Genomic DNA, 23,623 nt, shown 5'->3' on the forward strand with positions numbered 1-23,623 from the left:
TTGGTCAGCTGCCTAGCTTTCCCTCACTTTGAGGAGCTGCAACAGCTGTCCTGCTTTGGGACCCTCAGACCCAGGTCCTGCTCACTCATATTGCCAGGGCCAACTCTACTGTTTGGCCCAGGTGAGCTGCAGGCCCTCTGTCCCAACTGCTGTAGGGGGCATATAGGGAGGGGTCGTGGGGTCAGTTCTCCTGCTCTCCTGCCCTCAGGGCTGGCTCACCTGCATCCCCACAGCAGGGTATGTGTTGCCCTTTCTCATGCACTGCAGCTGGTGAGGGTCTGGGCTGCTCTCCTACTCTTGTGACCCCAGGGCCAGCTCTCTCACGTGCTGCAGATGGTAATGGGAGGAGGAGGGGGGAGGGGAAGTCATCTTTCCCTCATTCATGCCACCACATGATGGGAGGAGGTGGGTCAATTCTCCTGCTTTCATGGGCTCAGGGATGGCTCACCTGTGTCCCTGACCACAGGTTCAGCTCTAGTGTGCTGCCCAGGTGAGGTCCATACCTATGTGCGGGGGTGGGGGTGGGGCTGGGTACGGTGTGGGGGGTGAGGGCTCCCCTGAGGGGTAGTGCCAGCTTGCCTGCTGCAATATCCATTGAGGGTCAGGGCCAGTGAAGGGTGGGCTGGCTCAGCACAGCATGGTTCTAATGGTTCCTTGCAAACACCAGCCATGGACATCATCACAGACCCCAGCTGCTGTTCCACCACAGACCCAGGCATGGTCCTCAGCAGCAGCTTGGGCCTAGATGTCACCATGGACCCGGCAACTGCATGGTCCCAGGTGGCGGGTCAGATTCCCGGAATCCACAACGCCCTTGGTGGCATCTAGAGCCATGGACACTTCCCCAGACCCTGGCCTCTGCAGGGCCATGGACCCAGACTTGGCCCTAGGCAGCAGCTGGTACCCGGAAATCTCCATGGCTCCAGGTGGCAGCACTGTTCGTGGTTCATGGGACACTTTTCTCATTTCCAATATTCAGACAATTTCGAAGTCCCAGAAACTTCCTGTAAGACACAGTTCCTGTAAGACACAGAATTAAGTTCTGCCATTTCTTTCCTACAGGACCCTCATCCGCCAAACAGTTGCTTGACAGAAATCTCACATTAGATCATATTATGACCATACTTCAGGGGCCTGCAATAGCATGGGGATGGCGCCTACAATCCAAGCAGGGCCTACGAGGCTCTTTCTACCCTGGCTCTGTCCACTCCACAACCACGAGCACACTTCCCGTCTCTACGGATTTTCCTGCTCTGGACACGTTGACTGGATGGATGGTATTGCATGTGGCCTTTGTGTCTGTCCTCCTGGGAGCGTGAGTTCTGTAACGCATGCTGGGCTGCGCCCTTTTCCATGGTGGATTAATTCTGCATTGTGTAGACACATGCGCTGTGCACACTTTCCAACAGCTGGTGTCTATCTGGGTTGACTCCACGTGGGGCTGCCGTAGGAAATGCTGCTAGGGACACTCATGCACAAGCGTGCCTGTGCATGGATATTTTCATCCCCTATTTACCTTCTCTCGGAAGTGCTCCTCAGGTATCTGAGTCGTCTGTTGAACTCTTTGACAAAGACTCTGCGGCCTTTACTTGGAGGGTATGTTCAGTGTGTGTGTGTGCAAATAGGCATGAGTGTGCATGAAGGTTTGAGCACAACTTGCAGGGATGGTTTGCCTCTTCCTCCCTTGTGGGGCCTAGGTCATCAGGTTTGGAGGCAGGCACTATTATCCACCAAGCAATCTAGCTGGCTTAGTTATGATTCCATTGCTGTGATACATTGACCAAGGCAACTTATGAAAGAACATTTACCTGGAGGCGTGTTTACAGGTTCAGAGGGTTAGTCAATCATCACAGCATTTAGCATGGAGGCAGACAGGCAGGCAGGTGGGCAGGGTGCTAGGGCAGTAGATGAGAGTTTACATCTCAACTCACAAACGTGTGTGTGTGTGTGTGTGTGTGTGTGAGAGAGAGAGAGAGAGAGAGAGAGAGAGAGAGAGAGAGAGAGAGAGAGACAGAGAGACAGAGAGACAGAGAGAGACTGGGACTGGTTTGAGCTTTTGAAACCTCAAAGCCCACCTCCAGTAAGGCCACGCCTCCTAATTTTTCCCACCCCACCCCACCAGTTCCACACTAGTAACCAGGCATTCAAATATAGGAACATATGTAGAGGTCATTCTTATTTAAGTCAGTACACTGGCCCTTGTTCTGTTTATGAGACAGGTTCTTGCTACCGCCTGGCCTTATATCATGTAATCCAGGTTGGCTTTAGACTCTCAATCCTCTTGCTTCAGTGTATGGGATTCGGGGAATCTGGGGCCTCCCACACTATGCCTGGCTAGGTTTAGTCTTTTTGTGCGTTAGGCTCTTGTGCAGGGCCCCAATTCACTCTCCAGACTTTCCTCCCCTTTGCATCTTTCTCTTTTGCAGATCCCCTTGCTGATTTTGGTAGGAAATGAATCTTTCAAACTGTCTAGACATTATTTATAAAGTATTTTGGGCCAGGAGGATGGACATTGAAATAATGCTTATCTGTGGGCTAGGCTCTCAAATGGCACGGTTTTCCATCAGAAGTTATTGGATAGGCCTATTTAGCTGCTTGCAGAGGGTTAGGACTCCTATAGCTGGCTGGCCAAACGACTCTTAATTACTGCACTCAGGTTGAAGGTTTTAAAGAATCATTTTGAAGTTTCCTGGTACTATTACCATCATTATACATTCACATGGAAACGTGTTGTGAAAAACGTATGTCCTATGTGCACCTGGAACTTTGTAATCCTTAAAGAACTGTTGGTTGATAAAGTGCCTCCAGTGAATGATTTGGTGTACACATTTCAGGGAGGGGAGGTAGTGTTTTACAAAGCACGCCATAGGAAAGGATTTTCGTGGGCGCACTGACACGAATTCGCACTTGTCTACACTGCGTCCTATCAGGTGAAAAACCAGAGTCTGGCATTTACTTTAGGCGGGCTATTTTTGGAATAAAGACCGCCTCTCCTACTCGTGTAAATTTAATCTGCCGAACAGGACAGAAAAAGTGTCAACGCGGTTTAGCCACACGCTCCCTTGCCCTAAGTCATTCGAAGTGGGCACGAAAGCTGTAGAAGCTGCAAAGAGGACGCCAAGGTGGGGATGTTATGCAGTCCCGCGCAGGCTGCCAAGCGGAAGAAGAGAGCGAGCGCCGGCGGGCGAGCCTCTGCACATCGCGGCGTCCTTCCCCGGGTACACAGATAATGAGTCAATCATTTCCGCCTGCTCGTCCGCGCCGAGATAAGTCGTCTGACCGCGGGGACCGAGGCCTGCTATTACGAAGACTCCACGCCGTTCGGTCGGGCGCCCACTCCGGGGATCTGCCTGAGTCACCTGAAGCGCGCGAGCCCAGACTAGGGAGGCTCAGGCGCCCGAGGGTGGAGGGCGCGGACGGCGAGCGCCACCGCAGCTGCCTCTGGAGGAAGAGGAGGGGCGACTGCGCGTGGGGTTAGAAAAGGAAGAGGCGTCCGGGGAAGGGCAGGGAGGAGAGCCGAAGGCGCCGGGGAGGGAGAGCAGGGGCGTGGGGGCGGGGGCGGGGCGGGCACGCCCGGGGCGGGGCGGGGCGAGGCGGGGCGCGCGCTCTGGAGCCGGGGGCTGCCGGGATTGGGGAGCCAAGCAGTTCGCTTGCCGGAGTAGCAGCTGGACTCGCGGGACATGAGGGCGCTGCGCTCACCGCACGCTCCAGCCTGCTAGCTCCAGTCTGCTAGCTCCAGCCTGCTAGCGCTCTCGCCCGTACCTGGCCGCCGCCGCCTCGGAGCCCAGCTGGGCCTGCGCTCGCCCGCCTGCCCGCCCGTCGACTTGCACCGCTGCAGTCATGGGGCTGCAGCCCCTGGAGTTCAGCGACTGCTACCTCGACAGCCCGTGGTTCCGGGAGAGGATCCGCGCGCACGAAGCGGAGCTCGAGAGGACCAACAAGTTCATCAAAGAGCTCATCAAAGATGGGAAGAACCTCATCGCCGCCACCAAAAGTAAGCGGGGCCCACTGGCGTTCGGGCTGCGGCGTGGCGTGGAAGGCGGGAGTAGCGTCTTCCCTCCCGAGTGCGATGGCTCTGTGCCCCTAAACAGGGCTGGAGGAATAGGCGATTCCTAAGGGGATAGGCTCCAGGACATTCTTCTTCTAGGCGGTTTGGGCTCGTCTCCCGGCCCTCCCCAGCTCCTCCGTGGCGCGGGAGCTGCCCCGGGGCTCCCGCCTGCCCCAGCGGAGTTCGTCTCGGCTCCGACTCGGCTCTGCAGTCAGGTTTTACTGCGCCTTAACGCTCTTCCCAGTCTCCGGCAAAATACCGACTCGGTTAGACAGTTTGTATCTTAACCTTTCCAAGGAACTTTCTTGGAGATTCTTTGAGACCCTCCCTGTAGTTGAGTTCTTCAAAAGTCCCTTAAGTATGTATTTTTATTGATTAAGTAAGCATCTTTTGTGTATTTTTTTTCTGTCTTCCGAGACAGTCGCGACCTACGTCTCTCATGTGCTAAACCAGAAAGTCTACCTGGCTTTGTGCTGCCTTCTGCACATTCCTGCTGACTTGTGCTGAGACGGGTTCAAAGATTGGGGTTTGAAAGGGTCAGTGGGCAGATTGCCCCCTGGTTCTGGCCTGCAGTGCCAGTGTGTAGGGGATTCTACTCTCTTCAGGCTTGTTGCCTTCCGCCTGAGTCCGATCCAGTATTCAAGCAAACAGCAAACAAACAAACAAACAGTCAAACAAAGCAACCCTCAAGCCACCTCTGAAGACAACAGAAAGTGTATTGGAGCTGTAGTGAGTTAGGAGTAGAGGCGGATTGAAATCTGTGCAGAAACAGTTGTAATGTTCTACAAATGGAACGAAGTTCTCCAGGGCCAGGGGCTGGCAGCCAGGCCACACTGGAACCCCCAGTCCCCTGAGTTACAGTGAGCACCCCTTTCCCTCTTAAAAAGACCCGACCACGCAGGAGCCAAGCACATGCTCAGTACCCAGCCTCTTGGGTTGGTGTTTATTAGGCTCCCTGGTTCAATCATTGCCATCCCTGGGAGTTTATTCCATGTGTTTGTAGACCTCGCCTCTGGAGCAATAACCCGGGTCCACTCTCATCCCGTTTTGCATCCAGGATGATTAAGACATACTGCACATTCCTTCTCTACTCCCCGTCCAAGGCCTGGCCAGTTAATATTCACTTAATGAATGAGTTGAAATATTTTTTTAATGGGAAGAATTTAGTGCTGCCATCCCTGTAATTTGGGAAGCAAGACACCCAACTTCTCTGGACCATCTCCAAGGTTCCAGTGGTTCTGTGACCTCTTTGGTGTTGCAGAGTTGGGGTTGGGAATCATTTTGTGATGGGAGGGTTATTTGCTGGGTGGCTGTCCAGGCCTTTGGCTCTGAGCTTTTGGGCTAGGTGGGAGCAGGGTCTGCAAATGTAGAGGAATGACCATGGGCAGTGAGGGGTGTGGGGAGCATCAGCGGCCCTGAAGTGTATGTGCTAGTGTTTCCATGGCCCAGCATTAAGGAGCATCAGTCACGGGATGGGACATGTGGGTACCTTCTCTTTGTGCGCATACTCTCGTGCCACTGTGCAGAGGACAGCTTTGTGGAGTTGGATCTCCCTTTCCATCTTTATGTGGGCTACGGGAATCCCAGTTGAAGCTGTCTCCAGCCTGTTCTGTTGGCTAGAAGCTTCCCCTGAAGCTAGGGAGATGAGGAGGGGGCAGATGGCAAAGTCAGTCTGGCCATGGGTAGGAAGCTATTTCTGTGACTGCGTGCTGGTTGCTCTGCTGGCAGGGAGAATGCCTCATGTTCACGAGGCAGCCAGTGTAGGGGGTGGGGAGGGGATGTAGGGGCTGCTAGCCTTCTTCCTCAGAAGGTAGTTTCTGGCATTTGTGATTAGGTGTCTTAATCCTTGTTTATCTGGTTAAAGATAAACACAGAATGGGTGATCTTACTTAAGAGAGCAACTAGACAGAATCTTTTCTAGCCTTCCACAATAATAAAAGCTTAGCATATGTCCTTTTGGCAAGTTGGGAGGACCTTGGCCATTTCCCACTTGGCCAGTTAAAGTTGTCTTCTAGTTTGTAGCCGAGATTAAGAGGGCTGGGCTTAAAGACGGAGACGTGGGTTATTTCTGCTGTGGGGTCTGGCTTGGTTGGGCGGGGCGCTCAGTTCTTACCATGCTTCCCCTGATGCACTTGTTGCCAGCATCTGTCAAGTCCCCAGCATTGGAAACAGGCTGATGAGGTCACCTAACCAGTTGTCTTTCCATAACTTTGGGTTCTAGAGATTCAAGAAAGGACGTTAGGGAAGCATTTGCAGAAAAAACAATAAGAGTTGGTCAGGTTGCCAAATTACTTCTATTTCTTGGTATTTTATACTTTGGTTTGCAGAACAAGGCCTTTTGTGTTCTTTGGATTGTGTGTTTTAATGATTTCTGTTCTTCATTGTCCTGCAAGACACCCCCTACTTGTTTGAATGTCTTGAAATGTTTTTGAATTCTTCATGAATGTCTACAGAAGTTGGAGGCCTGTGGGGCCTGCAGGCTTGCTGGGGCGTTTTGTCCTGTTGGCAGTGGTCAGTAAGTACCGACAGTCTGATGCTGTGTTGGCAGCAGAGAAGTCTTAGCCTTGCTGATGGTTTCTGCAGTGAATTCACTTCTATCTCAGCACTGTTTTGAACTGTCCGTACTATGCTAAGTTCTTGAAATAAAGGATGTGAAATGTATATATAATACAACTCACGCCTGGCTGTATGGTGCACTGCTGTGAGCCTAGGAGTCTGGAGGCTGCTGCAGCAGCTGTGGGGTGCACTGCTGTGATCCTAGGAGTCTGGAGGCTGCTGCAGCAGCTGTGGGGTGCACGGCTGTGAGCCTAGGAGTCTGGATGCTGATGCAGCAGGATTGCAAGTTACACAGTAAGAGCCTGTCGTAAGAACCCAAACTGTGGGGGCTGGAGAGATGGCTCAACGGTTAAGAGCACCAACTGTTCTAACAGAGGACCTGGGTTTAATCCCCAGCACCCATATGGCAACTCACAACTGTCTGCAGCTCCAGTTCTGACACCCTTACACAGACATACATGTGGACCAAACACCAATGCACATAAAATAAAAGTAAATAAACAAAACAAAACAAAACAACAACAACAGTAACAATAACAGAATCTAAACTGTGGAGGGGCTGGAGAGCTGGGTCACCCCTTAAGCACATACTGCTCTCCCAGAGGATCAGAGTTCAATTCCTAGAACCCCTATCAGGTGGCCTCACAACCACCCATAATTCCAGCTTCACAGGGATCTGACCCTTCTGAATTTGCACGAATGCACACACAGGACACACACATAATACAAATAATAAACACAGAGTACAAATATAGTAATAAATACAAAAATAAAACAGAAAAGGAAGCCAAAGGGAGTGAAAAGACTCAGTGATCGTAAACCTTCGATTTGGCTGGGCGCGAATTTGTCTAAAGTAGAGCAGTCAAAGATGGTTGGGAACTTAGCACTCACTGGTGTTTGCTCTAAGGAAGAGAACCTTGTCAGATTGGAAACAGCTGCGAAGGACCTGGAACACTTGCAGTGCTGGGGGAAGAATGAGGTGACCAGTTTGCCTGGAAGGGAGATTTCACATCCTAACACACTGCACACTGCCAGGAATGGGAAGGTCAGCTTCAGATCAGATTATGGCTGTGTCCTAACCATGGGAACCACTCCTTTTCATAGGAGGGGCTCTGTAGTAAACTTGGGTTGTCTGGTTTTGTGTGAACCAAAGGCCTCAGAATGGTCCCTCCCTGCTCCCATCACGTACAAATAAAAGTCTTTGCGTGTTCTGAGCCCGGTCTAGATCAGGTCTGCCCAAACTCGGTTTTGATATTTCCAGGCCTGTGTGATTTAGTGGCTTGTACTTTGTTTTGTAGGAAACAGTGAAAGACCCCTTTCTTTCAGTGTCTGGCTCAGAGGTGTTCTTTTGGGGAAGTTTCTTAAGGTGCCCTTCACATTACACCAAGATCGGGAAGATTGAGTGATTTCAGTTCTCTGTAAACCCGAGTGTGAGTGTTCCTTTTTGATACCAGTGAATGGATCAGTGCAGACCGACTGAAATGGCTCAGGAGGGTCCGAGACACCTGGAAGGAAGCGCCTTGCAGCCGCTCTCGTCGATGCCGGAGAGACTTTCCCCTTGCACTGATCCAGATTTTTGTTCCGGTAACTCAGGGAGAAGCACTTAGGGGTAGTTCTGATTGCTGTAACTTGCTTTTAGCTCAGTCCATACTGTGCCTGAGAAGACTTAAGACTTGATGGGCAGAGCTGAGGAACCGGTGAGCAAGCTGAGAATCACACATCACTAGACTTGAGCCCTGTTTGAGTACATCCGTTTTCTGGTCAGGCAGATTTAAAAAAAGAAATTTTAACATTGAGGATTGCAAGGGCTGGAGTTGTGGCTTACTTGGTAGAGTACTTATTTAGCTTGTGTGAGGTTTAATCCCAAAGAACCATAAACCATGCTTGGAATGGCATAGGCTGTAATCCCAGCACTCAAATGATATAGACAGGTGGATCAAAAGTTCTCGGTCGTTCTCTGCTACATAGCAGGTTTTAGGGCAATCTAAGACGTGTGAAAAGAATGAAGATTCCAATACTGGTGCAACAGACTGACGGGAAACCTGCTGGAGACGTAGGGGTAAGGTTGCCTTTTGCTAAGGGGGACGCAGAAAAAGACCTTCGGTCTGGGTTGTGCTGTGTGGGCCTGCTCCCCACCGTTTTGGACCTTGAGTGGAGGGTCTGAGAGCAATGAGCTAATTCCATCTGTGTTCGTGGTGCCGTGAGCCATGGCTTGTTCTAGGCCCGAGGCCACATCTGAATATTTGTTGCATCACATGCAGACAGTTTGGGTCGGTGTTCTCTTACTTCCTTTGTTGGAATAGGTGTTGTAGATTTGTGCCGATGTAGCTACTAAATGGAAATTAGAGCAGTATAGAAAATAAAATTATATGTTAATATTTTCCTGAACAGAAGGAGGTGTATGCTTTCCTTTGTTCTGAAGAGCTTCCCATGGACAGCCTCTGCTTGAGGGCTTGAAATACTTTGCTCACTGCCGGTGATTCCTTTTAGAGTGGGTTGGGTATCAGAAGCCACCTGCAGCAGGGTGTTGCTCCTTTAGAATGTTCTCTGTTCAGTGAGCTGATGTCCTTGGGTCCTCGGGAACCTCAGTGAGTCGTCCTCCCTCCTTCCCATCCCCTTCACCTTTTGTTTGTCTGTTGTGAGACACAGGCCAAGCTGTGTATCCCAGCTGGCCTCTTACTTATGACCTTTGCTTCTGTCTCTCTCATTGCTCGGTCCACCACAGCTGTCTCTTCGTGGACTGTTTTCTAAGTTCTTCAGGCTTTTGCAGGATGACTGTGATAGAGAGAATGCTTTGCACTTTGTGTTTGAAACAGCTGAGCGGCCAGGTGTGGTGGTGCGGTGATTTTAATCCCAGCACCCAGGAGGCAAGAGTAGGTGACTCTGAGTTTGAAGTCAGCCTGGTCTTCAAGGGAGTTCTGAACAGTCAGCCCCTGTCTCAGACAAAACTAAAAAAGTAACCAAAGACTGATGAACAAAGATGAGAATGAACAGTGTACCCCATCAAGAGTCCCTGTTCAAATGAAGCCACCTAGTAACTAACAGTAGGACCTGGGTCCAGCTCAGTGACCTTTCTATAGCTGCTCTTAGTAGTAAACTAGAGTTTATAGAACGTGCTTCACTAGGTCACTACATGAACTGAGTTGATATATGCAAAGCCTTTCAAATAAACTCAAAGGCAGTCATTATGATATATCCTCTATAACGCCCCTTTCTTGGGGGTAAAGAGGCTGTTGTGGCTTATAGACCAATATCTAACTTTTGGTACCCACTGCTCCTAAACAATGTGTCTGCCCAGAGTATCAAAAGTGAGTGACAGAGAACAGACTTCTCAGACTCTGGAAAGAGCCCTGTGGTGATATTTTGTTTGTGATCTAACAGATAAACCTTGCCTGAAGATCAGAGTGTAGAGCTAAGCCACTAGTTAGCCACAGAGGCCGGGCAGTGTTGGCACACACCTTTAATCCCGGCATTCAGGAGGTGGATCTCTGTGAGTTCAAGGCCATCCTGGACTATAAGAGATTTGAATTCATCTAAAAAACAAACAGAGCTCACGTGTGATTCCAGCACTTTGAATCCCACGCTTTTAAATTCCAACATCAGGAAGGTGGAGACAGGAGTGATATGGCTGGGTGGAGGGAGTAATACAAGGCAGGAGGAGATGGGAGCTTGGTGTAGTCTGAGTATTCAGTCTGAGACACAGTCTGAATTCTTAGGGATAGGAGCGCCCTTTCGGTCTGAGCATTGGTAGAGGTAAAAACTCTAGTGGCCACTCTGCATGTCTGATCCTTCAGCTTTCACCCTGATAGCCGACTCTGAGTTTTTATTATTAAGATCAATTATAATTTGTGCTACAGAGCCACATTCTGGCCGTGCTGGAAAGTTCTAGGGATAAAATTACAAGTAAAGCTCGCTGATACCTCGGGGACCCTGATTGACAGAGATGTGAGTGTCAAGGACAAGATGTTACCAAGGCTGTTAGAACTCTCATGGCCATGCGTCCGCAGACAGCCAGGCGGGGGTGTGTCCAGTTAGTTGCTCAACGTTGAAATGGTGACACCAGTGACCAGAAATTGTAGACACTTAGCATCACTGGGATGTTCTTGGGGACATTAAATCATAGTCTGTCCTGCTGGAAAACCATAGTCTGTTAACGTCAGTGTTTGCTCTAATAAGTTCATAGTGAGAAAAGACGAGACTTCAGGGAGAGACAGAGTCCTGAGAGCTCCTAGGCAGTCTGCCCTGTACCGGGGGTGCCCTAAGCCGCTGTAAATTGTGTTTTGAATGAGTGTTGAGTACATGTGGCATTGTATGGATAAATAAACTACATCTGACCACATGGGGTAGTGATGTCTTTTGTCATGTGTGAAGTCTTCTGTTAGAAATGAAGACTTTGTCTCCTGGTATTCAGTGTCCTCTAAAGGCCTTTGATTTTTCAAGAAGTATTTTTTAAAGACAACTTGTCAAATTAGCTTTATTTCCAATTTTGGAGGTGGGTGTCAAGCTTTGCGGGTTATTCTGTGTCTTGAATGTCTTACTAGATTCCTTAAAAATTAAACCTCCGAGACAGGTTTATTTAAAATGTGCATTTCAGTTATTTCTTAATAACTTAAATTATCATATGGCTTAGTGTTTTAGGGTACATGATACCCATGCAGAGGACACAAGTTTGATCCCCCAGCACCCACATGGTATCTCACAACCATCTGAAACTCCAGTTCCAAGGGATCCAACACCCTCGTCTGACCTATGTGCATACCAGACATGCAGATTATACACAGACATGAAGACAAAACATAATCAGATTTTAAAAATCTAAAAAATTAAGCATTTCCTATTTAAAATGTATATGATAATAGTTAACTTTAGTTGGATTATCTGCCCTACTTGATGCTAAACTCATGACTGTCATATAGTAAGACTTACTTCATGGTGTTTTGTTTTTGTGCTTATAGATTAGGTTTTCAGAGGTTTAATGCGTGTCCAAATGACAGTTTGGTGGGGTTGGAATGCAAGCCTGGATTTGTCCAATTCCTCAGCCTGTAACCACAGTAACAAGCCATCCCAGAATAAGAGTGTATTGTGGTTTTCTGATGGCTGTTCCAGTGATAAATCCTGGTCATCTGAAGGTCATCTGATGAGATATAGAATATTTCTTTTTCATCTCAGCACAGTGGCAGTGATGTACAATTTGAATTGTGACCATTGTGGTTATTGTTATAAATAAAATTGGCAGTTTAAGTTTAAGATATTCAGAATTTATTTTTGCTTATGATCCAGTACAAGGCACAAACCTCCGCTCAAAATTCTTTTTCCTCCATTCTTCTCTGACTTTATCTGCGCCTTTCCCCTTTCCTTCTTCCCTTTTCTTATTTCTCCTCCTCCTCCTCCTCCTCCTCCTCCTCCTCCTCCTCCTCCTCCTCCTCCTCCTCCTCCTCCTCTTTTCTTCTTGACAGAGTGTCTTATGTAGCCCAGGCTGTCCTGGAATTCTCTTTGTAGACCAGGCTGACCATAAACTCCCAGAGGTCTGCTTGCTTCTGCCTCCCAAGTGGTGGGACTAAGAGTGTATGCCACCATGACCAGCCCCTCCCCATTCCTTCTTTTACCTTTTACTTGAAAAAAAATTTAGTAGAACTTTTTTTTTAATTCAAAATTTCAAACGAGGCCCAAGGATGTAGCTTATTGACAAAGTGCTGTGCAGTATGAATGAGATCCTGGTTTTTATCCCCAGCACTGGAAATAAAAGTTCAAAATATTTCAGAAATATAAAAAGACAAAGAACTTTATAATTACTATCATGTATGTATTCTTAAGCTTCAAAAGAAATAAAAAGAAGCTGGTTGCTTCTCTCATTCTCCCTGAAAAGCGGGAACCATCCATCCCTGTTCTCATTGTTACTAGACATTTGTTTGTTTGTTTGCCGTTTTTTTTTTTTTCAGACAGGGACTCTGCAGTTGTGGATGGTCTGCAGACCAGGCCGGCGTTGAACTCACAGACATCCTCCTGTTTCTTCTCCCGAGTGCTGGGAATACAAACGTGTGCCACCATGCCAGCTACGTACTAGACATTTAATAGCTTGGCACATAGCAGTTTCTGTATGCTTCTAGACCGCATATGATGGTTTATCCATATAGTCCCCCACCACATGGTCTTTGTGAGATTTAGACTTACTGATAAATAGTTCTGCTGCATTTTGTTCAGCCTTTATAAAATGAGTGACATTCATACACTTTAATTGGTGTTTTTTGTACCTTATATCTGTGTTTATGTTTGTACAACTTGTCCCAAGCTTTTATTTTGGTAGTGAAACCTTAAGTGTATCTTGAGAATGTTCATTACCAAAGCCTGAATGTGAGAAACCGAAATGACTGCCTTTGAAAATGATCTCCAGTTACTGAATCCAGGCGTCTCTGAAGACCTTCTGAGGTGCTGAGCCGAGCTCTGGGCCCTGGGAGTGCAGCCCTTACTAGCTGTGTCCTCTTACCAGCTCCGTGCCATAATCAGAGGAAGCCAGTGTACGTTTCAGACCTTCAAGAAATGAGTGACTGAGGGGCTGGAGAGATGGCTCAGCGGTTAAGAACATTGCTTGCTATTCCAGAGGTCCTGAGTTCAATTCCCAGCAACCACATGGTGGCTCACAATTATCTGTAATGAGGTCTGGTACCCTCTTCTGGCCTGTAGGCATATATTGTATACATAATAAATAAATAATTTAAAAAAAAAAGAAATGAGTGACTGGTCTGATCAACAATAATAAACCTTGAGAGCTTTAAAAATTTAATTGAAATTGGACTTTCCGTGTTAGGATGTAAAGGAAAAATGATAATTGTGTTTCTAAACACCACGTACCTGAAAAGCTTTGCTAAGTGTGAGCTGCTCGGGCGGAAGACTCGTGAGTATGAGGCAGGGTTGTTTAGTGCCCCGTTATACGTTGGGAATCTAAGTGCAAGCGGAGGCCAGAGAGAAAGACAGGGAAATGGTGGGGGCACGAGAAGGAGAAAGGAGCCCTTCACCTGGAATCCAGTCCGAGTCTTTCGCTAGCAGTGGGGCATGAAGTTCATGTAGCTGTCAGCCTGCAGGTGGAGGATGCTACCACACCCCTTGTGTGGCCTTAGTGGCTTCTGCTTCAAGACATCCCTCATTTGCCTTATTTATCAAAGAGGAAAGTGAGAAAAAGGGTTTACCTTTCGAGATGCAACTTGAGAGCCCCCAAAGTGGTACAGATAAATGGCTGGCTACAGCTAAGAGATTGATTGATTAATTGACCCCCTTCTCCTGCCTGTATCTTTGACTGGGCATGTCTTGTTTTCTGCAATTCTCTTGGAGAAGCCCAGAGCCTTGCTTTTGGGTGTAACTTTCCTGAATATGTCTTAAAGTTTGTTCTCTATTAAAATAGTTTTCTTAAATCTCACTTCTGCTTTATAAACTGTCGAGTCCTGAAATTCTTTTTTGTGTTGAAGTCATGAGTCAACGTCACTGACCGATTGGGGAAACTCCTCGTGCTGCAGGAGGTAGCTACTTGGAGCTCTGTCCCTCAGAGTTGACAGAACCATGGCCTGGTTTACTTAGTTCTCCAAATATGGAAGCATTCTTCCTAGATTGGCCAGAGGACTGCCTCTGCATTGACACCCTTCTTAAACAGCCAGACGGAAAGTTCCCACGCCACCCTTTTGCAAGGAGGCAAACCATATCAGCTGCCTCTGATCCAACTGGGCAGGCCTCTTGGTTCAACTAGAATGTCTTCTGTTTCCTGAGGAAGATGTTAAGCCTGTGCCACTTAATATTTCATCACTGAGGTGATTTCTCCTCACGTGTTGATTTGCTCACCCAGAGGCACCTCTGCCTGTGGGTGCTGAGGCGGTGCAGCCATGGAGTGAGTGGCGGTGAGCTGTACTGCTGGAGGTACCCGATTAAGCTGGAGCAGCGTCCCCTTAGGCCTGCATGCTGGATGTGTCATGGCTTCTAGACAACTGAATGCTCTTTGCTCCTCTGACTGTAAAGTTGGCATCATCACAGTCTGGATGATGTTGGGCAAGTTATTTAAGCCCTCAGTGCCTAAGGTTTCTTTATTAGTCAAAACTGTCATTGAGTGATCTTACGTGCCCGCGCACGCGCACACACATATGTATGTATACACACACATGTATACATACATATATACATACACGCATATACATACACATACATGTATTTATTTTTTGAGTCAGAGTCACACTGTTTCCTTTGCTGGCCCGGAACTCAATATGTAGACCTGGCTGGCCTCAAACTCATAGAGATCCACCTGCTTTTGCTTTCCTAGTGTTACTTAGTTGATTTTTAAAAAGAGGTAGTTTTTCTGTATTTAATCTTACACTGACTCCAAATTTCTGGGCTCAGTTGGTGCCCCTGCCTAGCCTCTTAGGTACCGCAGCTACAGTTGAGGCTTCTGGCCCTGCTGGGTGGTAGCATCAGCACTCACATCAAACATTTAGAACAATCAGAGAGCCACTTATAATCGTTATTGAAAGCTCTGTCTGACCAAATGTGTGGTGCGGGCCTGAAATCCCAGTGGGGACTGCATAGTGAAGCCATGTCTCAGAAGATAAACAGTCCTGTCCTAAATTTCTCTGGTTGAACAGTATTGCTAGCAATAAAGATAAAGGAATAGAGCCCAGCAGTGGTGGTGCACACCTTTAATCCTAGTATGCTGGAAGCAGAGTGAGTTCAAGACCAGCCTGATCAATAGAGCAAGTCCGGAACAGCTAGGGTTACACAGAGAGGCCCTGTCTTAAAAGCAAAAGTAAACAAAACAACAACAAAAGAAGCAGTCTTGGGATATGGGCTTGTTATCCTGTCCTGTCTTTTCTGTCTTTCTATTCTTTCTTTTTGTTCTTTCTCCCCCCCTCTCTAAGTTTTATTTATTTTTATGTGCCCGCATGCATGTCTATGTGAGGGTGCTAAATCCCCTGAAACCTGACTTACAAACAGTTGTGAGCTGACTTGTGGTTGCTGGGAATTGATTCCAGGTCCTGTGGAAGAGCAGCCAGTGCTCATTCTTTCAAGATGGCAGTATTTTAAGGGTTAGAGCTGAATACAGGCCTCTCATTGATTGACTAGAAAACCTGATCTGAAACTGTTGAAATCCACACCCCTCCTTCATAGGTCAAGGTTGTATATTGAACCCCTGGTACAGCTAAGTACCTTCTGGTTTTACCTTCTCAGATTGTATGGTCGCCTCCCAAGGCATATCTAGCAGCCATTTCATAATTTCCTCTGTCGAAGGAGAGAGAGAGAGAAAAAAAAAAAAACCTTAAAAGATCTGAGGATAAAGCCAAAAGTGCGTGGGATTGGGAGAGCCATTGACAAGTTAATACAATTATTTGAGAATCTGACGGGTAGTACTTCTGTCATTGTGACAGGCGAACCCTGCTTTGTGTCGTCAAATTCAGGTCAAAGGCAGCAGAGGTTTTAGGTCACGGTGATAAAGTTAGCTGTGCTTACTGTGTGGCCTGAGGCGAGTTGCCTGTTTTCCTCCTCTGTATGGAAGCTGAACTGATTTAATCCTCGCAGCATTTTAGTTTCCCTGTTTTTCCTTTCAGGAAAGGAGTAAACTTAGTATGGGTTTGCTAGTGGAAAAAGTTTAGAGACTTCTTCACACTCATTATATACCAGTTGTGTTCGTGTCTGTGAGGGAGAGGTCACCTGGCGTTCTGAGGCGCTGCTGAGCCTCCTCTCCAGAGGAGACTGTGCGCGTGCATCAGGCAGAGCGCCAGCATTGGGAGAGTAAATTCATTAAAAGGCAGCTTCAAGTCTGGCGACCACTCTGCCATAGTCAACACTACTAACTGGTTTCAGCACGTGGAAGAAGACAGCAGTGACGTTCACACTGAGCTTCCTAATCAGAAATACTCCAGATTCCAGAATAGTTTGAGTTCTGACAAGATACCACAGGTGAAAAATTCTATACCGTGAAACTTTGTTTTGTAAGCAAAATTATTAAAAATTACTGCGTCAAATTGCCTTTTGCACACATGTGATGAGTTTGGTGTTTAGAATTGGATCCCAACCCCCAGACCCTGAAACAAGCATGAACAGTGGCCACTCATCTTGTAGAACTGTGAGACCAAAGGAGGGTTAGGGGTTTCTGAGTGGAGGGAGGCCAGCGCCATCAGGCCTGCCTGGTGTTGGGAGCGGTGAAGCTGCAGACAGGGCAGGGCGGCTCGTCCTAAGGGCTGAGCACTGACCCCAGCAGCATGTTTGTTCCTTCTGACTCTGACACAGAGGACTGCGTGCTTGGCCTGGAGGAGAGGCCCAGTTTAGAGCTGGTCTGGGTGTGGGGGTCATCGTTCCTTGCTGTGGGAGGTAAGTCTTGGCCACTGCGGAAGTTCAGCCAGAGAAACAGGCTTGGCAGGAAGGAATCTGGGGACGTGTTCATTTGGCTTGTAGGGCTGTGTGTTTCAGGGAGAGAGAACGGGGCTCATGGTTCCAGCGATACTGCACGGAGTCAGGAAGGGAAGCTGTGAGGCCTCCATGGAGTCTGGGAGAGCGGCAACATTGGCTCAGGAAAGCCCCGAGGCCTGGACTCGAGTCTTGTAGTTACTTTCCCATTTCGGTGACAAAGTCCTGAGAGCTTAGGGAGACAGGTTTGTCCGGCTCAGTGCTGGAGGGATGCAGTCCATCTTGGTGAGGAAGGGCACAGCAGGCTGGCAGGCTGGCAGGTGCCAGGAGCAAGAGCAGGAGCTGGCTGCTCACATTGGATCCATGCTTGGGAAGCACAACCAATAGGAAGTGGGCGGGGCTGTCAAGTCTCAAGACTCATCCCATGACTTACTTTCTTCAGGAAGACTCTTTTAAAGGTCCCGCAGCCTTCTCAAATGGGGTCAGTAGTTTGGGACCAAGTATTGAAACACGTGACCCTATGGGAGAAGTTTTGCATTCAAAGTACAAGGTTGTAGAAGGAAGTTTCAGAACTGTGGGCATGGGGTAGTGATGAGAGGAAATGGAGGGAAGTGTAAATGAGTGTGAATGAGTGAACAGAGGAATGTGGAGAGTCACTGAGGCCAGGGCAGAACAGCCAAGGTCTTACTTCAGAGTTCGGGTGTCATTTCATTAGTAAGAGTCTCCGTGGCTGAGCAGGAGTAGGGAGCAGGGGTCACTTGGTCCTATTGCTTTGGGCAGGTGGTGACAGTCCATCATGGTAGGAGTGTGAGGTCACGTGACAGTCTTTGAGAAATACCTCTTTGGGGTTGTGCTGAGTGCCCTGTGTAGTAGCTGAAGTAAGGGTTGGGGAGAGAGGATGGAGCGAGGCAGCTGCTATGCAATCTCTTGTTCCTTTGAAGTCACCCTTGTCCTCATTGGTGTGTGGAAAAGGCTGATGTGGCTATGCAGGTGAGCCTGTTGGTGACCGAACACGCAGAGAATCCGGATGTACCCTCTGTCCACAGTTCACAGGGTGTTGTGTGCTGTGACAAGATTGAGTGCCTTTTTGGCAGGCACTCAGGCGGACCTGAGTGTCAGGTCTGATTGACTCTTGCAAAACAAAGAAAGGATTGAAAAAAGTGCTTTTTTTTTTTTTTTGTCTAGAAAACAGAAGTGAATTTGTAAAAGAGTTTGGAATTTTTGTGGCTTTGAAATTTAAGTTTAAATCCTTAAGACCAAGAGTCATTTTGAGTGTTAACACTTGAGTTCACTGCGTGAGGTGAGGACAGAACGGGGAGAATGGCGCCTCCAAGGGAGCCTGTGCAGGCGTCTGAGAGCTTGTGACCTTTGGAAGGTGTAGGAAAGCCAGCAGCAGTGAAGGGCGCCCACTGACTTTTCCAGCTGTGGCCGCAGTTTAATAAGTTACACAAACTCTCTGAGTTTATATTAGACCAACATGGAATCCGTGGGTGCTAAAGATGACCTTCAAGGGACGGCGACTTTCCTAGCATTTACAATCTCTAGCACTAGGATGGACTGCTATGCTTCAGTAACCTCAGCATTCTGGAAGCTTCAGGGTCAGAGTGCTCTGCATACCTGGGCCGGGGTATTATTTTTTAAAGTCACAAGGCTATGATATCTGCAGTGATTATTTTAGGGAATCAAAAATGTTTTCAAGAAGTTTCCTTTAAGCTGCTGTGGTGGTTTGACTGAGAATGGCGTCTGTAGGTTTATATATTTGAAAGCTTAGTCACCAGAGAGTGGAACTGTTTGAAAGGATTAGAGGGGTTAGAAGGGTTAGAAGGTATGGCCTTGTTGGAGGAAGTGTGTCACTTGGGGTAGGCTCTGAGGTTTCAAAGTCCCTTGTGAGTCCCAGTCTCTTCCTGCCTCCTGCAGATCAGAAAGTAAAACCCTCTTCTCCAGGGCCATGTCTCCCCGTGTGTCCCCATGCTTTCCCCATACTGATAATGGACTCACCCTCTGAAACTGTAAGCCAGCCCCCCAGTTAAATGCTCTCTTCAGTAAATGTTGCCTTGTCCTGGTGTCTCCTCACAACGACAGACAGATGACTAAGACTTGCTAAGTCACAGGAAAGACAGTCATCCTCAGATGGTCTGAACTGGTGTCTGCCGTCTGTCCATCACAACAAGGGGCCGCTGTTTGTCTTTTAACCAAAACAAGATTTCAAAAGTAATGTTAGTGCTGATGATCTAGACACACAGGCGCGCTGACAGCTAATACTGACTTGTCCTGAGAGTTACCTGTGGCAGGCAAAGGCCTGTGTTAGTGTTCTCTGAAATCTTAAAGGTTTTGTTTTGTTGTCCCGCAGATGCACAGCACTCAGTTGGCAGAGTGTTCGCCAGGCTGTGAGCCACTGCACACACAGTGGTGCTGGCAGTGGTGTAGCGTGCTCTCTTGAGGTGTCAGCAGCTGTGCTCACTTGCAAGAGATGAACAGAGTTGCAGAATTATGCCCTGCCCCTCATCGAGGATTTATAGACAGTTACAAGGGTCACTGAGGGCTCTAAGCCTCTCAGGCCCCAGGATTTACAGATATTTAACAGTTGCTAAGGGTACTGATCCTTCTCAACAGTTAGCAGTTGCAAGGAGGGAGTGCTTTTCTCTGTTGGGTAGCTCTGCCTCTGCTGCTGTGAGGACCCCTGTTTACACTCAATAGGTCATCAAGCTTCAGCTGGGTGGGACCCTTTCTGGCTTCCGCCATGGGCTGTGGAGTAAGGAGCAGCTCTTGTCTGAAGCCTTTTGTACCATGTGTGCTGCTCCAGCCCTTTTCTCAAATTCCTGGGGTAGGTATGGGTGATGGGAACAGTCCGAATAAGAAAGCCCAGATGTCCCGGGTGGAGCCCGGTCACAGGGTGCCTTTGACCTCAGCTGAGTTGATGAATCTTGGGACTCTGAAGACAGACTGAGGAGATGTTGATCACAGTTGGAATGTCTGCCTGTGCCTCTCAACTCCCCGCACTGACTTGCAGAGGTCAGCTCAGCAGGGGTCAGCTTTTTGAATTTCTGTTACCATTTCTAATGGCTTCTTATATTTAACATGCTGAAAGGTATCTACATTTTTAATTCTGTCATCAGATACAGATAATTTGGGTGAATTTTATTTGTAATGTGAGGAGAGGTTGGTTGTTAGTGTTTGTGTCACATAAAGAAAAGCTACAGGAAAAGACAAAATAATAATTCCACACAGTGACCATATATATATGCTTTTGTTAGATTTATAATAGAACAAAGTCTCTTGAGAAACACATGTGTTTAAAAAAGACAATTTAAAAATTCCCAGTGATATAATAAAAGTAAATTTATTATGTAGGCAAAGCCAACGCTATAACATTAGACTGTCTTATTTTTTTTTCATTTAATTTTTACGTGTATGGGTGTTTTATCTGCATGCATACCTATGCATTACTTTGCACCTGGTGCCTTTGGAGGCTCGACGATGCCTTTGGCTCCTCGAGAAGTAGAGTTGCAGACAGTTGTAGGCTACTATGTGGGTGCTCTTCCAGGTCTTCTGGAAGAGCAGCTAGTGCTCTTAACCACTAAACCATCTTCTCCAGCCCCCCATCTTGCTATTTTTAGAACAAAATGACATTTGGTTTTCTCATGATATGTGATTTTGTTCTTAACTAAATTTTTTACTTACCAGTTTTATTTTACTTATTAAAACTTTGCCTTGTGTAACCAGTTCTGTGATAAACAGTCTGATATTCTTTGTTCATGGCATCTTGTTCCATTTAATTGCTTCCGTTCCCTCCCCCTGCGTGTGACCAGGAAGGGACCCTGCTGTAAAACTTATCCGTGTTGCCCAGGAGTCGGGCTTCTGTTGAAGACGTTGACCTCATGGCTTCTCCTTAGCAAGCTGCTGCCAGGTTCACCTCTTTCCTGACCTTGCCCAGGTGTGGCTTCCTCTGTAGAAAATGGTCCATTGCTGGTGGTTAAGTTGTGTGGTTGCTGGGCCGTGCACTGTGAGCGAGTCTCCGGGACAGCTTGTCCCACTTGCTGAGCCTGACGCCTGCGTGTGGCAGAAGAGCCGATCTACAGGCCTCGATCCACTTGGCCATTTTTTTTCTTAAGTAGTCAGAATTAGGTTGGTGCTGGCTGATTGCCAAGGTTGAGGATTCTGAAATCCGTTGCCTTCTGCCTCATGCTCGCAGAGATGGTCTACACATCACACCGTTTTTTTGGAAGGTTGAAAAAGAAGGAAAGGGCGGCCTGTGTCAGTGAGCTCCTGCATAATCTTGTGGGCCACAGGCCCTCCCCACCTCCAGACAGGGCCGCTCTGTGTCGCCCTGGCTGTCCTGGAACCGCTTTGTAGACCAGGCTGGCCTTGAACTCACAGAGATCCACCTGCCGCTGCCTGTTAGAGTGCTGGGATTAAAAGCATGTGCCACCACTGCCTGATTTAGGCCACCGTTTTTACAGGGTTTCCTTCCATTTAGAAGTAGGTGTGGGAAGGGAGTCACCTTGGCTCAGCTCAAGGAAAGCCAGGAATAAAAGATTGTAATGGCTGTTGACTGAGACAGATTCCACGTCTTGCAGTAAACAGTCCCCAAGGGGAGGGTGTCAGTGTTTATTCTCCAGGTCTAAGCTGGGAGAGCATGCTGTGAGCAAGGGGCACAGAGATGGTGTATCTAAATAGAAAGTCCTGTCTCCGGACTAGGAGACGGAACAAAGGGGGCTGCGAAATTGAGCGCTGCGCTTTTTCATCAGGAGAGGGCATTCTTGGTGTCAGCTTTCTGTCTCTGTAGCGATAGCTGCGATAATCAGCACGAGATGAAAGGTCCACCTCACCCCACTCAGTCCATCGCCTTTGCCATGGTAAGCGTGCACGATGCTGAGAGCACTTGCTTATTTCTGGGTACCTAGGAACAGATAGAGGGGGAGGAGAGCCCCCTTAAAGACCTCTACTAGGTTCCATCCCTTCAAGGTTTGGCCTCTGTCCAATAGTGCCAAGCTATGACAGCATTCAATGGAGGGGATTTTGTGGGTCACTTAGAATCCAAACTGTAGCACCTGGGCACCTGGAGAAATGAAGGCTGTTTAAGGAGAGGGGCCTTGGTCTGGGTAGGGTGGGTGGTGTAGTTGGCAGTGAGTGAGGGAGAGGGGGAGGCCTTGAGGGTGGAAGAGAGGACTGTGTCTCAGGGAAATAATGTTGTCGAAGGGGAAAGAGCCTGACATAGTGGCTTCTTTAGGCTTGTTGAAAAATCTGACGTTCTCAGTGTGAAGCTAGAAAGTCACTGGGAAGTCAGTGTCGTCTCGTTTTTGTCCTGGTTGGTGTTTTCAGTCTTTGCTGTTCTGTGCAGCTCATCTTGATTTCTCCTCACCTGCTGTGGCATCCATGGCGTCTCTCGAGGCATAGCTTCTGCTTCCTTGATTCTGCTCTCGGGTCTTCACCGCAAGGCTTCTCTCAGTCCTGCCTGATGCTGTTTCTCCCGTGTTATTCCTTGCAGAGTTGGAGTGGCCCAGCACAGCCGCAGTGTCTGTGTTTGGAAAAGCTGGTCCAGCCTGGCTCTTGCTGACCCTTGGCTAGCCTGTTTGCTGCCTCTGGAGTGTTGTAAACCTGTGATACTGGGAGTGTTTGTGTGGAGTTGCAACTTCAGCAGGGCTCAGAACAGGGCCAGGTGGATTGAGAGGCCAGGCGCTTGACAGATAACATGCTTGACAGTTGTGCTGTAGTTTGCTGTTTATTTAAAGCATACAATTTGGTGACTTTTTTGTTTGTTTGTTTGAAACATGTTTTTTTTTGTTTTTCTTTCTGTTAAACAGCCCTGGCTGCCCTGAGACAATGGTTCTATATACCAGGCTGGCCTTGAACTCACAGAGATCTTCTGCCTCCCTCGTGCTGGGATTAAAGGTGTGCGCCACCACCGCCTAGCTGGTGGCCTTTCCTAAGTTAACAGATTTGTGGAGCTGTCATCATAGTTTTAGAATAGGTTTTTTATCCCCTAAGAAACTGCTGTTTTGATGGTGATAATGTATAGGGGGAGTGTAGCATTCCTGCTTCAGTGGCCTGCTCAGGGCACTCCCCGTTCCTGCACTCTCTTCCCTTGCCTGCCTGTTGCAGCTCTTAGTGTGTATCTCCTGGTGTAATGAGTTTTATGTCTGTTAGCGTCTGTTTTTCTAGGAATGTCAGCCTGAGATGGGTACCGATTACAGTGTTGAGTGTGTGGTAGGTCGGTACTAAGATGTTTGTAGGATGGGCTGCAGAGCTGGTGTCTGCAGCCGGTGAGGCGGCTCAGTGAGTAAGGTGTTTGCCGCTCAAGTCTGGGGACCTGTGTTTGGTCCCTGAAGCCATGTACAGGTGGTGGACAAAACCAGTTCCACAGATTTGCCCTTTGACCTCTGAATTTGTGCCACTACCCCTAGAGACTGTTAGTTTTAAGAACTTGAGAGCTAGTTTCCTCAAGCTTTTCAGATGGAAACCGAGCCTGAAAGGCAGAGCAGATCTGTGCCTCACAGCGTAGCTCATGCTTCCATTAGAGACAGAGCAAGCTGTGGCAGTAAATATTTCCTAGTAATCATTCGGAGAAAGGAGAAGGTAAAGTAGCATGTTCACAGTGGGGATCAGTGTAAAGTGATCAGGCACCTTGTGCCCCTCTCCCTC

At 48.0% G+C, this 23,623-nt stretch overlaps 1 protein-coding gene across 3 annotated transcripts in view; it reads left to right on the forward strand.

Moving 5' to 3' along the window:
- The first annotated feature begins 3,670 nt into the window (after positions 1–3,670).
- Positions 3,671–23,623, forward strand: part of Arhgap10 (Rho GTPase activating protein 10) — a 254,919-nt gene continuing 234,966 nt past the window's right edge. For all 3 annotated transcript variants that reach the window (XM_042054222.1, XM_038312528.1, XM_038312529.1), the window contains exon 1: positions 3,671–3,994. In XM_042054222.1, coding sequence (XP_041910156.1) covers positions 3,841–3,994 — 154 coding nt within the window. In that variant the 5' untranslated portion in view covers positions 3,671–3,840. The remainder of the gene's footprint in view (positions 3,995–23,623) is intronic.

The sequence above is a fragment of the Arvicola amphibius genome, chromosome 15, assembly GCF_903992535.2.
Source record: "Arvicola amphibius chromosome 15, mArvAmp1.2, whole genome shotgun sequence".
NCBI lineage: Eukaryota > Metazoa > Chordata > Mammalia > Rodentia > Cricetidae > Arvicola > Arvicola amphibius.